The sequence below is a fragment of the Megachile rotundata genome, chromosome 7, assembly GCF_050947335.1.
Source record: "Megachile rotundata isolate GNS110a chromosome 7, iyMegRotu1, whole genome shotgun sequence".
Taxonomy (NCBI): domain Eukaryota; kingdom Metazoa; phylum Arthropoda; class Insecta; order Hymenoptera; family Megachilidae; genus Megachile; species Megachile rotundata.
In genome coordinates, this window is record NC_134989.1 from 12,743,083 (window position 1) to 12,756,772 (window position 13,690).

The 13,690-nt window shown below is 29.6% G+C and overlaps 5 protein-coding genes across 11 annotated transcripts; 3 read left to right on the forward strand and 2 right to left on the reverse strand.

Annotated features, from left to right (window-relative positions):
- Positions 1-40: 40 nt before the first annotated feature.
- LOC100877997 (glyoxal reductase-like) lies at positions 41-1,311 on the reverse strand. The gene is made up of 5 exons (XM_003703879.3): positions 1,171-1,311; positions 1,016-1,096; positions 534-928; positions 260-461; positions 41-197 (listed from the first exon to the last, which is right to left on the reverse strand). The coding sequence occupies exons 1-5, from the start codon at positions 1,229-1,231 to the stop codon at positions 58-60; spliced, it is 879 nt and encodes a 292-aa protein (XP_003703927.1). The 5' UTR covers positions 1,232-1,311; the 3' UTR covers positions 41-57.
- Positions 1,229-6,550, forward strand: LOC100877885 (protein-L-isoaspartate(D-aspartate) O-methyltransferase). 6 transcript variants are annotated; one of them, XM_012286707.2, is made up of 6 exons: positions 1,229-1,363; positions 1,845-1,940; positions 2,008-2,147; positions 2,229-2,454; positions 2,527-2,612; positions 2,683-2,947. In XM_012286707.2, exons 1-6 carry the CDS (start codon positions 1,312-1,314, stop codon positions 2,854-2,856), a joined length of 774 nt encoding a protein of 257 aa, XP_012142097.1. In that variant the 5' UTR covers positions 1,229-1,311; the 3' UTR covers positions 2,857-2,947. The 6 variants fall into 6 exon arrangements, 5 of the variants coding, with proteins under 5 accessions (XP_012142097.1, XP_076389756.1, XP_076389758.1 ...); XM_076533641.1 differs by lacking the exon at positions 1,229-1,363 and adding an exon at positions 1,369-1,499; XM_076533643.1 differs by lacking the exon at positions 1,229-1,363 and adding an exon at positions 1,377-1,514.
- Ent1 (Equilibrative nucleoside transporter 1) lies at positions 3,449-5,862 on the reverse strand. Its single transcript, XM_012286708.2, has 10 exons — positions 5,723-5,862; positions 5,549-5,630; positions 5,296-5,474; positions 5,116-5,210; positions 4,991-5,041; positions 4,676-4,908; positions 4,265-4,502; positions 4,112-4,197; positions 3,826-4,025; positions 3,449-3,751 (listed from the first exon to the last, which is right to left on the reverse strand). Exons 1-10 carry the CDS (start codon positions 5,860-5,862, stop codon positions 3,640-3,642), a joined length of 1,416 nt encoding a protein of 471 aa, XP_012142098.1. The 3' UTR covers positions 3,449-3,639.
- A 546-nt stretch (positions 6,551-7,096) lies between the features above and the next one.
- Positions 7,097-9,541, forward strand: LOC100880492 (T-cell activation inhibitor, mitochondrial). 2 transcript variants are annotated; one of them, XM_012286709.2, is made up of 8 exons: positions 7,097-7,238; positions 7,314-7,428; positions 7,720-8,114; positions 8,196-8,508; positions 8,620-8,720; positions 8,763-8,924; positions 9,080-9,211; positions 9,272-9,541. In XM_012286709.2, exons 1-8 carry the CDS (start codon positions 7,216-7,218, stop codon positions 9,504-9,506), a joined length of 1,476 nt encoding a protein of 491 aa, XP_012142099.1. In that variant the 5' UTR covers positions 7,097-7,215; the 3' UTR covers positions 9,507-9,541. The 2 variants fall into 2 exon arrangements, with proteins under 2 accessions (XP_012142099.1, XP_003703948.1); XM_003703900.3 differs by having other exon boundaries at positions 8,781-8,924.
- A 140-nt stretch (positions 9,542-9,681) lies between these two features.
- On the forward strand, positions 9,682-13,433 carry Cdc16 (cell division cycle protein 16). The gene is made up of 11 exons (XM_003703899.3): positions 9,682-10,656; positions 10,743-10,895; positions 10,983-11,141; positions 11,227-11,386; positions 11,455-11,707; positions 11,782-11,861; positions 11,919-12,008; positions 12,079-12,388; positions 12,554-12,716; positions 12,793-12,985; positions 13,064-13,433. Exons 1-11 carry the CDS (start codon positions 10,546-10,548, stop codon positions 13,348-13,350), a joined length of 1,959 nt encoding a protein of 652 aa, XP_003703947.2. The 5' UTR covers positions 9,682-10,545; the 3' UTR covers positions 13,351-13,433.
- Positions 13,434-13,690: the final 257 nt, after the last annotated feature.

Genomic DNA, 13,690 nt, shown 5'->3' on the forward strand with positions numbered 1-13,690 from the left:
AAGATAATATAAAATTGTGTTATTAAATTAGATCAAATAATTTCTTTCTTCACTTGTTTAATACACATTGGAAGGATCCCATGTATATTTACACTGAGGCAAAGAAGATAAAGCATTCATACTTTCTTCATCAATCATAAAATCTAACTGTATATTGTTTCTTATGTGTTCTTTCTTTACAGCTTTGGGAATAACACCTGAAACAATATTCTTAAATGTTATATGACTATAATATACATTGGCAAAATAAATCATTTACCAATTCCTTGCTGAAGAGCCCATTTTAGCAATAGTTGTGCTGGAGATACATGTAGTTGAGAAGCTATTTTTGTTACAGTTGGATCTTTTAAAAGACTAGTATTCTTACTAGTTCCTAAAGAAGAATATGCTTGCACATGTATGCCTTTCTCATTACAGTATTTAATTAGTTCTTCTTGACGATAATGAGGATGGCATTCAACCTATTGTGAACATACCTAAATTTTATAACAATATACAAATAAAAATATATAATATTCACAGAGTTATCTTACTTGGTTAACAGCTGGTAGTTCACCTTTCTGATCTTGTAACAATTCTTCCAAATGTCTTATTGTATAATTAGATACACCTATAGATCTCATCAATCCTTGTTTCTTCAAATCTACTAATGTACTCCAGGTCTTTGCTCTTAAAGCAAAGTTGTCTTTAGAAGTTTCTGGTATACGAGCAGCTGCTGGCCAATGAATTAAATACAAATCAATATATGTAGTGTTAAGTGCTTTAAGTGATCTTTGCACAGATTCTGCTATGCCTTTTGGATTGCCAAATTCAGATGGTGAAAGTTTAGTTGTTAAGAAAATATCACTTCTCTGAAGATTATATTTTGGTAATAACTTTGTTAAAGCATAACCAATATCTTCTTCATTTCTATAAACCACAGCTGTATCTATACATAACAAACAAATTGTGAAAAATATAAAATTTTGAAATACATTTGCAATTTTACTTACAAATATCTAGTGTACATACATACCAATAGAACGAAAACCTACTTTTAAACTTTCATCAACAACTTCATATATTACATCTCTTCCCTGAATTTTATATGTTCCAACTGAAAAAGAAATATACAAATAAATGTTAAAAACGAGGAATAAATATTGTATGTTATGTTTTTATTAATCTTACATCCAATAAGAGGCATAACATAACAGCTTGAAAGTTGAACTTTCTGCATTGTACCAGCCATATCTAAAAATTTCTGATACACTTACGCGAACGTATTATTTTTCATAAAATACCGACTGCCTTTGTACCCATACGCGATTAATGGAAGTTTTACTGACATATGTAGATAAAGTAGCGATTGAATATAACGATGGTACAGTATTATCTAGAAGCTCTGTACTGCACTTGACTTGCTACTAAATTTAAGTTGGTCAGTGACGTATTCGACTATTACAAGTTGCTCTATTTCATCTGCAGTTTGTATAGTGCAACGATTATTATTCGCATTTGTAAATAAGTGCATCGTACGCTGTTATTAACAAATTTTGTATTGATAAAATACAGTATTTGTGTGTAACAGATAACTGAGGCTTATCCGAATGAAAAACACACGTTGATTGCAACCGGCTTCGATTTAATTCTCTATTATACTGTTAAACATTTGTAAAATCTTTTAATATTACAATAATTTAATTGTTGAAAAACGACATCAGTATATTATTTAATTAAATTGCCTTTTTCGTTATATATTATCAATTATTCTATATATTAATAGAGATTGTTAATGTTTCACAGTGTTGCGATATACGGCCTCAAGATTCAGTCTCAGTATCTAACGTTTTTTATTTTTGTAGTAATTAGTTTATTATTTTCCGTATTTGCATATGAAATGGCCTGGTCTGGAAGATTTCATGGGAAAAGTAACCATGATCTTATACAAAATCTTAAAAGTAAGTAGTGTTAATACATGTATTATAATTTTTATTAATATTTAAAAATATTCAATTTTGATTGTAGGATCAAGAGTAATTAAATCTGAACGAGTTTATGAAGCAATGTCTTCTGTAGACAGAGGAAATTATACTCATCCCAGCTATGCATATGTAGATTCTCCGCAATCAATTGGTTATGGTGCTACTATAAGTGCTCCTCATATGGTACACGTCTTTTTAAAAAAATTGTGATATACCATTAATATCACTTATTTAAGAAATATATAAAATATCCAAATATTTTAGCATGCATATGCTTTGGAAATACTTGAAGATAAATTACGTGATGGTGCAAGAGCATTAGATGTTGGTTCTGGATCTGGATATTTGACAGCATGCATGGCAATGATGTTAGGTCCAAATGGGTTGGCTATTGGTATTGATCATATTCCTGAACTTAAATCATTTGCTATTTCCAACATTCAAAGGGATAATCCAGAGCTTCTTAAAAGTGGTCGTGTTGAATTAGTTGGTAATTATCTCCTAAATATTTCACAAGTAAACCTTTACTACTTTGGCATTAAAAAATAATTTAATAATCTAGTTGGAGATGGAAGATTAGGATATCCTGAGAAGGCACCATACAATGCTATTCATGTAGGAGCAGCTGCTAAAGAAATGCCACAAGCTGTAAGGAATATTTTTCTTATCAATTAATGTATTATTTGATATACAATTTATTATGGCATTATTTCTGTAGTTGATTGATCAACTAGCTCCTGGAGGACGTTTAGTATTACCAATGGGTCCAGAAAATTCAGATCAAACATTAGTACAAGTTGATAAGACAATGGATGGAAAAATTCTGAAAAAATCTCTTACAAGTGTTGTTTTTGTCCCATTAACTAGTAAAAATAAGCAACATCCATCATGAGATACATGTATGCTCCAATAAGTGAGCATTTTTTCCTTTTGCGAATTTGATTAAGAGGACATACTAAATAAAGCACATAACTTGAACTGCATATTTGCAATCAATTGTTTTAAATATTAAAAAAGTCAGTCATGAGTCTAGAGTTATTTGAATACATTTTTGGTATTTTTCAATTATAATTTTAATAAAATGATACAATAGTTATTTTTCCCTAATGAAACGTATTATCTAAATTGAAAAATGCAACAAATCATGAGGATAAGAATAATATTCTTTTTATTTATTGATAATGCATATAATAAAGTACAAACTATTCTTGTATATCTTTATACTGTCTTTAATTTATTTTGTATATAGTATAATTTACTTGTCATAATTTATTGTACTCTGAATACTTTGAGATAAATACATTATTAAAATGTATAATGACTAGAGTTACATTTATTTATACAATCAATTAATTCCCTATATGTTATTATATATTTCAGATGTACATGTTACATACATATAATTTGACATACAACTGTTTCCATTTCATATGTAAAACAATTTAAATATTTATGGAATGGTCAAGTTTAATTACTCCAAGAAATAAGTAAAAAATAATTTACTATAACGTGTCAAACATTAAATTTATCAATTTATTACAGAGTATAAAACAACTGTACTATTTTAATAAGGTTGGACTATGCGTCCTGTGGTCCTAGTTTATGTCAAGTACGTAATAGGCAGTGAGTTGAACGCCTACATTTTTTTCGTGGTTGTTTCTTTTATTGATAATGATTAAAGTGCTTTTACCATAAACAAACTAAGAGCAGCGCCTGATGCCAATCCCATACCAAGGAAAGCACCCATCATAGCAGACGCAATTTCTTTTTCCTGAGAATCTACAACCCTATTTTAAAATTTTCATTACAAACAGAATCAAATTTTAGCGTATTAATATTTATAATACATTATAATACTTACGTAGGAATTAAAATAAATGTTAAATTACACAGATAACCATTGCTAATGGCGAATACAATAGTTAATAAAATATAATAAAAGTCATTATTGATATAAACAGGAAGATGATGTCTAGGTTGTGCATTACAAAACATAAGAGCTGGTATAAAGATTACTCTCGCAAGACTTAAAAGTATGACGTGCCACGGCTTATTTTTTGGCTAAAAATCCAGAAATGTTAAATTTATTAAATATTGTTTTAACTAATATTATATTAAATGACTTTAAAAATGGTCTTTATACGCACCCACTGTAAAATGCCTGATAATATTCTTCCAACATAATCACCCGAACTGAAAATGAGGTATGTCACCACAGGTACAAAATAGATATCTGTAAAATGTATATGAATTTCAATAATATTACTATTATACATATCAAATTTAATATCGATATTTACCATTCCATGCATAACCTTTGCCTTTGTACTGACTTTCCACCAGCACGGTAACTGATGGACACACAGAAATTGATATAAAAAATACTAAGAATACACTAACACCATAATGCCAAATCCTTTTGACAATACGAGTATAAGATATTGTGGTGCCTTGAGGAAAGGTTACTTCTCCAGTTACCGAATAATCTGTTTCTACGTTTCCCGGAAATCTTTCCACCATATGATGTTTAAAAAATGCCTAAATAGTAAGTATATATACAATTTGTGTTATAAAGTTTAAATTTTCTGTTCAGCGTATGAGGAAGATGATTAATATATGTCTGTATCATTATCATAAGCTACTTATATGTTAAAAACATCTGTGCCATACATATCATTGTTATATATTCATTAAAATATTAGATTACTCACTGCTTTTTCCAGCATTACGTATGCGATTAAAGATAAAAACAGGATAACATCTCCAATAATGAAATATACTAGGCCTGAAAGTACTGGACTAGCACCAATCCAAAGAGAGCATACTTCTGTTAAAGCAGTGAAAATTCCTCCAAGTGCTTGACCACTTGACATAGCAGTTATATATTTTGGAGAAAAACGTCCAACAACACCCATTAAGCTACCTCCAAATATTGCACTTGCAGCTGAAAAAATAGATTAACATTATTCCACCAATTTGCTTGGTGCAGTATTTAATGGTAATTTAAATATCATATATATATATACCATTTACACATGCCACTGTTGTCAAAGTAATAACCAGAAATGTATTTTGCCCTAGAAATAAAATGGAAATTTTACTTTGAAAGAAAAGTATAATAACATTTAATACTTTCATTTTTGTAACTTACATTTATCTGTATTAATTTTGACAAATGTTGTTGTCACAATGAAAAAAAGAAGTATGATGCATTGTGAGCCCACCATTCTTATCCTCAGACGAATTCTATTATTTTACATATTTGTTGTATTATTAGAAAGTTAACATAGTTATTTTATTATTATACAGTTATAATATTTAACACACTTACCTTTTACTAATAAATGCATTTACAATTAAAAATAATGTATTAGGTATTGCACTTGCTACACTTAAGTATGAAGTAAAACTTGCTTGAAGATCAGTTTTCTTTTCCAAATTTTCTACATGAGTAAAATTGTCACTTTCCGTAAAATTATTATGTATTTCTCTAAATTTATACATCCAATACTACAAAATGAATTAAACAAATATAAACATATATTACCAATAATATTAAATAATATGGTATATGAATTACTTACATCATCTGCAGTAATAAAAAAACTCCAAGGAATTAATGTGTTCATTCCAAGTAAATAAAAAACAATGTATGCAATATTATACCTAAATTTAAAGAAGATACACAAAATAATTTAAATGTTATTTAAAAGTGTTGGGTTAAGGGACATAAAACATATATGATAAATAAAAAATACCTGTCACTGGGCTCATGTTGTTTTAAAAATGGTTTTTCATCCGGAACAGAAATATTTGGATCATCAATTTCAGTTTCTAAGTCATCTTCAAATTCACTGTCCGATCCTCCTAACAAAGGTCTTTTATTGATAGGATACATGGCAAAACTAAGAACAAAGAATAAAATTTACAGAAGTTGTAATATGCATTAAATAAGATATAATATGTACATACAAAGTATACATGCAATAATATTAAATAATTTTGTACTTACAAGATTACATAGAAAATTGTCTACATAGAAATTGTCACTTGATAATGTATTCGCGCTTAGAACATAATAATCATTTACATTGTTGCAACATTAGAACTTATATCACTTCGTTTAAATGTTATCACATTTAACACATGTTGTAGTAAAAATCATGTTTAGCAATCCACACCTGGGAGGCAAATGATAATACTGAACAATACTTGTAACATATTATTGTTCTAGAGTCTTAAAAAGACTCGACGTCGTATATAAGGCATTTCCTTGGCCACCTGTGACTAAGCACAGATACAAATACTAAATACCATAGATTAGTATTATGATAATCCTACTGCACTTTTTCGTTTACTATAGTCATTTACATTCTAAATACACAAACAGCTGGTGTACATCATACAGTTCACAAAAGCAACGCGCCAATAGATGGTGACGTATTGTGAAAAGTATGTAACACATCGTGTAAAATTGTATATAATTGTGTGTACAAGGAAATATTCTAAACTTAACTGTATACCGAAAAAACTTCAGTTTTACATTATATAGATAAAATCCATCTACTAACTGACCGTATATAAGGGTATGTTTAAACGAAGCGAACTAATTTGCTTCAGCTTTTCTTACTACAAAAAGCATCGAGCATAAACGAGCATTCTTTCGTGCGTTCGACGATTATTCTTCGCTTTATAAAATCAGCTCGATTACTAACTAATCAACAATTCATAATCTATTTATTTTCGCGAATATTCGCTCATATTTAATTATTTACTACACTGAATTTTAATACTACTTTAAATAGGAATTCAGTAATTTTTTATGACCGAACACAAACGAATGTTCTTGCTCTTGTTCGTCCTGTTTGAACGCGCCCGAATGCTTTATTTTTATCAATATATATATATAGCACTATACATGTGCACTTAGTCGTATATCTGTATACTATATCGCATCTTACCATTGATTAGACAAAAAGAAGAGGTTCAAATTCAATGTTATACCAGTTTGCATATTGACGCAGTGTGAGGACAATTATTTTGCAACGAATCGAGTATATACATAGACTTTATGTAGATTATATATCTTAAAGATTATATTCTACGACTAACAAGATACAGATTTGTTATTTGTATATTAATGTAGTACATTAAGCAATTCCGATGAGTGGTAAATGCGGTATTTATCGCATTTCAGCTCGTAAACTTTTACGTGATATGAACGTGTGATGATATTACGGTAAATTACAAAATGTATTGTGCATTGGGAAGATGGTAAATCAATGTTTTTAATTAAGTTTTGACACTATTAACAGATCATACAGTTCTTTAATAGCAGTTTTTTGATAGTTTTTGCAGAAGAGATGCGGTAAGAGCTTTGAGCACGGGTGAGGTATCTACCGCACTTCGACCTTTTTACTTTACAGTTCACCCTGACCTTTTCGGACAATATCCTACACAAAGAGTAAGTTTTATTAACTTCAATGACTTTGAGTAACCTGTAAAAACTACATCTCTAAAGTGAAAGCGTTTTAAATCAATTAGGCGTCGGCAACGCAGTTTATTGTCTTATTATGTTTAAATGTATTTATAGAACAAAGGACATGCAATAATTGCTATCTATATGTGTATGTACATAAGACTTAGGTATAAATAAATTTATCACAACAGAAGATTCATATCTATTTACTAATTAAGTAAATGATTTATTGAGTGTAAATAAAATATTACATATTTATTATTTTGTTTGTTTCAGACTGTAAATGAAAATTCTTTAAAACAATTAAGTTCTATCATAGAAAATTTGCAACAACATAGACCTATCAGACCTACTACTTTGCCATTTTATTTACGATCAAAGGATGAAAAAGAAGTCAAAGCTGGTAAATTTACTTTAGTACAAATACAGTTAAAAGAGAAGGATCTAAGGAAAACTATACTTTCGATTCTAAAGACGTGTGATTTGCCAACCACATTTGTGGATCAAATTCAGGAACAAAAGCCACCAGATGGTACAAATTATAAATCAAGATTTTGGCAAAGAAAAGGATATGCTGGAGAAAACATAGATTTTTCAGAATTAGAAGATGATCCCATTTATGCATCTATTATAATGAAAAGAAAAATTAATTTAGAACCAGATACTCTTAAGTAAGATTATCAATGTTTTTACTTGAACAATTAAAATTTAGTTGAATATGTTTAATTAAAAAGGTGATTACCATTGATTAGAGCATACTTAGAGAAACATATTAATGAAGTACACGTGAAATTGGAAGCATGTAGACCGATGCGGGAAGAAGTACAAAAATTAGAAAAAATATTATGCACTGAATTAGGTTTAAAACATATTGTATGGGATTGTGGATGGAACATAGCTCACTATAGAGGATGTTTATTAGCTTTCAAGGCATTAGCTGAACATCATCCTGAACCAATGCAAGTACTACAAAACAGAACACTTGTTTTTGCCAATGATACAGGCATTAGTCTAGAAGGAAACGTTATGTTGAATTCAGGTGAAGTGAGACACAATTGGCTCGATGTAAGAATGAATTATTAAATTTGTATAATATTTATTACTTATACTTAATTATAGTGATACAATTAAAGAAAAACTGTTATTTCTAACAGTGAATGCATTCTTTTTTTATAGTTAATTAAAAATATCCAGAAGTATGATGTGGTACTGTTAAGATTACCAGCTTTTGAGAAGGCAGTTTCACAAGTACTTCTCGACATTAAAGTTGGTCGACGGTGCGTAATACAACAAATTAATTGAATGACGGTAAGGCTCAGGGTGCTCTATATGTGCAGGAAATTCATGCCAAAAGTAATGGTTAGTCAGTATGAACGGCAACTCCGACAACTTACTACAACCCTCTCGGATTACCGAGGTCGACGAAATTATCCAAAAGTCTGGCCAACAAATTTATCTACTTATGAGATTGTAATCGAAGCGTTAGTATTATATGTAGTACTTAATGTTTCTTGTATGTTTACTTTCATTTAATTTGTAAGTATTTGATAAACATGGCTAGTTTAACTTGTTTGTAAGTATAATATGGTATTACATTGAAATAGAACTTATATACTAAAATAAACTTTATTTTCAGTGAAGCAGGCCCTTTAATGCTCTCTCCTACTGGACAGTTTATAGTTCCATCTTCATGTCCAAGTTTTCTTTTAGTAAATTTTATTACTGAAAATTTAGATGAAGCCACAAAGAGATTACATCACTATAATAAGTAAGATTCTTTTATTGATATATTGTATAGCGTTTTATTCTATATCTTATTTTGTTGCAGCATCAAATACGTCGAACGTGAACTTCATGATAAGGCTGTTAAACAATTGGGTTTAACTGCTCTTAATAAAGATGACAGTATCACTCCAGATTTGATGATACAATGTTGCGAGCGTTTATTGTTGCACAAAAACGTTTTAGCTCCGTTATTAGAAGGTGTCATGCTTTGGGTGACACATTATTACTCTGTCATGAGTGATGGTGTTTTATGTATACCATGGGATTGGAAACTTTAAATTTCGATATATAATAATAATTAATACAAATATAATTTGTTGCTATTTTCGATGATTATGCCAATTAACAACAAAACTATTTCCAAAAATTGTATGAATTATAATCAACTGATGATCTACAGATACATGTGATACAGAAATAGTACATATTTTTATGAAAACTTTACATATAGTTAAAAGAAAAAAGTAACTTAGTAAAAATGTAAATCATTTTACTATATTTTTCTCAGTACAATTAGTAACAAAAGTAATTTATTATACCTTGTAAAATATATCTGAACATTGCAATTGTTTTTATGTAACTAATCTTAGTGTTCTGTATAGCAATTACAAAATTAAGAAATAGCCAAAAAAAAGAAATATTTTGTACAATCATGTAATTAAATAATAAATATGATGGAATCCATTGATCTCTGTTTGTATTTATAGTTAATATCTCACGATTAAATTTTGATGTGTTCTGTTGCGTTGGGGGCGCCAAAAGGAAAAAAATAAAAAAGGTTGCGACCTCTATTTTTCCTGGGAGCAAACTATGATTAAGTTTCCACCGAGGGTTCAAATCGGGTTTGAATCGCGGGTTGGAGTTGCGGCAGGGTTGAACATTACCAACTGCACAAAGTCAACTACCATATTTTGACATTTAAAGGAGAGCAATATTAATTTTACAATATCAAAATAATATACAAAAATTATTTCTCAGATTACAAGATCACCGACAAAAAGTAATAATAACCTTGTCCACACCAATTAATACACGTGATACACAATGCAATTTGGATTTGTTATGTTGGCAACATGAACTTGACTTTTGTCGTTTCCACTGAACCTCAATTGAACGCTACCCTACAATTTTATAGGGTAGAGTTCAACTTCAACTTTGGTGTTTCCACCATAAGAGCGCTCACCTCAATCCGACTCTAACCCGATTTGAACCCTCGGTGAAAACTTAGTCTATGACATAAAATAAATTTTACGTATCAACAGCAAACAGTGCACAGTAGTACACAGTAATTTTGTGGAGGGGAGATTTAAATTAAACATGGCGCGTCAGAGTGTTAATACAGATTGTGAAAAAATGCATAATTTGTTAGATAATAAAAACATTGACTTGGATAATTGCAGAAAACTAATTAAATCGTATATTGATCTGGTAAAGTTTGAAGATGTATTAAGTTTTATTGATGATATTCAATTATTTGCAACTACCAAGGAAACCTAACTTCTATCTATTTGCAGCATTTGTACAGTGCAGCTTTGTTTTGGGCAGATAAAGTTGTTTCGTTAAGCAACGAAGATCCTAAAGACATATGTACTTTGGCACATTGTATGTATCTAATGAAACAGTATCATCGAGCTGCTCATCTTATTAGGAGCAGGGGGTTAGAAAAGGTAAGATTTAGTTTTGTTATATTTGTTAAGCTATAAAACTTTGATATATCTACCTGTTTTATGAACTAAATTAACATTACTTTGCAGTCGGATGTAATGTGCCATTATTTAACTGTAAGAAGTCTTTTAGAAGCAAAAGAATATAATGAAGCCTTACATGTCATTAAGGAATCAGAGATTTGTACAAATATGACACAATCAAGTTTTACAGATCGTACAGATATATTTGAAGATGCTCCCAAAAATGTGATTAAGTATAAATAATGATCTTTTAAAAAAACCTATGTTAATACTCCAATTACATTTTTAATATATTTGTATTCTGTTATAGGTACAGAGTTCAATACTGTATGTAAAAGGAAGAGTATATGAAGCTATGGATAATCGTGCAGTAGCAACTGACTGTTATAAACAAGCCCTACACTGTGATGTATATTCTTATCAGGCATTTGAAGCATTAGTTCAGAATCAGATGCTTTCAGCTTCTGAAGGTATGAGAAATTGCATATATGGCATAAAACTAGAAATTAGTAATCTAAGATACATGTAATTTTATTAGAAAAAGAACTATTGGAATCTCTCCCATTTAGTGAGCAATGTACAGAAGCGGAAGCAGAGCTTTTACGATTATTGTATGAAAGTAAATTAAAGAAATATCAGGAACCCAGTAAAAAACAAACACTAGTAACTTGTAGTGTAATGGGAGTTCTTGTCACGGATAGGCTATTAGACAATTTGGACATGGAAGTTGCAAAAGCTGAAAGATTATATTACAATTGTGATTATCATAAATGCTTCTCGCTTACAGAACGGTAATTTTTTAAAACATATTTTTATACTTCATAAATGGATATATAAATGTATATGTCATTTTTGCATGTTTTAGAATATTAAAAAAAGATCCCTATCATAATTCGTGTTTACCAATACACATTGCCTGTTTAGTGGAATTAAAAAAAACGAATGGTAAGTATATTACATTTTTACAACAAAACAAATGTATATAATATAATAACTTTTCAGCTTTATTTTATTTGGCACATAAGTTAGTTGATTTATATCCAGACATGGCATTAGCATGGTTTGCAGTTGGATGTTACTATTATAGTATAGGTAATTATAATGAAATAACATAAATTTTTCCAAAATATCGTTTTATACAGTTAATTTAATTTATTTAAAGGCAAAAGTGACCCGGCTCGAAGATACTTAGCAAAAGCTACAGCATTAGATAGATTATTTGGTCCTGCTTGGTTAGCTTATGGACATTCATTTGCAGTAGAAAATGAACATGATCAAGCAATGGCTGCTTATTTTAAAGCATCTCAGTTAATGAAAGGTTGTCATCTGCCACTTTTATACATTGGACTTGAATGTGGCTTGACGAATAATCTTAAATTGGCTGATAAGTTTTTCCAACAGGCTCAAGGAATAGCTTCAAATGATCCATTTGTCATACATGAAATGGGAGTTATATCTTTTTACAATTTAGAGTAAGTGACTTTATATTTAGTTAGACATTATCCCTAAAAAGTTACTGTAATGTACAAAAGAGAAGTTCAAAATTCACTCTGCAACCTGATTAGTGTACTTCCACCCTTCAACGGTTTTTGGAAATCTGTCTAATTTATCAAGAGTTGTCATTTCATCGAATACAGTTACAAAACTGCTGAACGGCAATTTAAGGAAGCCATGAAAAGAATTCAAGGTGGTCTGAAGGATGTTATTCTACCTAGTAAATGGGAAGCACTTCTAAATAATTTGGGTCACACATGTAGAAAAATGAAGAAATATGAAGAAGCATTGGAATATCACCAACAGGTTGAATATAAAAATAAAATAGACTTCGGTTAAGTATATTTTTATACTGAATTTATCTGTTTTGTTGTGATTACAGGCATTGGTGTTAAATCCATTAAATCCATCAACTTATTCAGCGGTAGGTTTCATTCATGCATTGATGGGAAATACACAAGAAGCAGTTGATGCATTTCACAGAGCACTTGGTCTTAGAAGAGATGACACATTTACAACAACAATGTTAACTTACGTTATGGAGCAACTGATAGAAGAATCACCTCCATATCCTGGTATATAAAATAATATTTGTTTTTATTATATTTTTTAAAATAATCCTATTATGTCTAATTGCAAATAACTGATGTTAGATGCACCTATCGACATTCCGAAGTATAAATTTCCTGAAGCTAGACATCAAGAAACGGACAATACAGGAACACTGGACACTGCAAATACTATAACCGGGTCGGCCAATCAAGACATCGATAAATTAAGAGTAAATTTATTTTCTGGATGGGGAGAAGATTCGAATAAAACCGAAGACAATACTTCTGATAAAGTAGAACACAATTCGCGAGAGGTGGTTGTTAACTATTCCAGTGATATAAGTTCCGAAGTTGAAATGTTGGATTCATCTACTGCGCATATAGAATAAAAAATATATAAAATAAACAATTTTTAATATAATGAATAGATTTTTGACCATGTAATAAAGCAAGAATTTTGCTTCAAAAATAATTTCTTTTTGTTCTTAACAGTCTACCTTCAACGTGAATTGTATCAGTTTCATGTGTAACATTTTGCTTTAAAGAAATATGTGAACTATTTGTTAAAATTCCTTATTTTTACATGTTCAATATGTACGTAAATATATATGTATTCTATACATATACTAAAATACATGATCTTTACAGGCAGTTTACACTATTTTTTAAACAAAAAGGTAATAAATTGTGCATTTTATTAAAAACATTTAATTTTTTTTAAATTAGAAA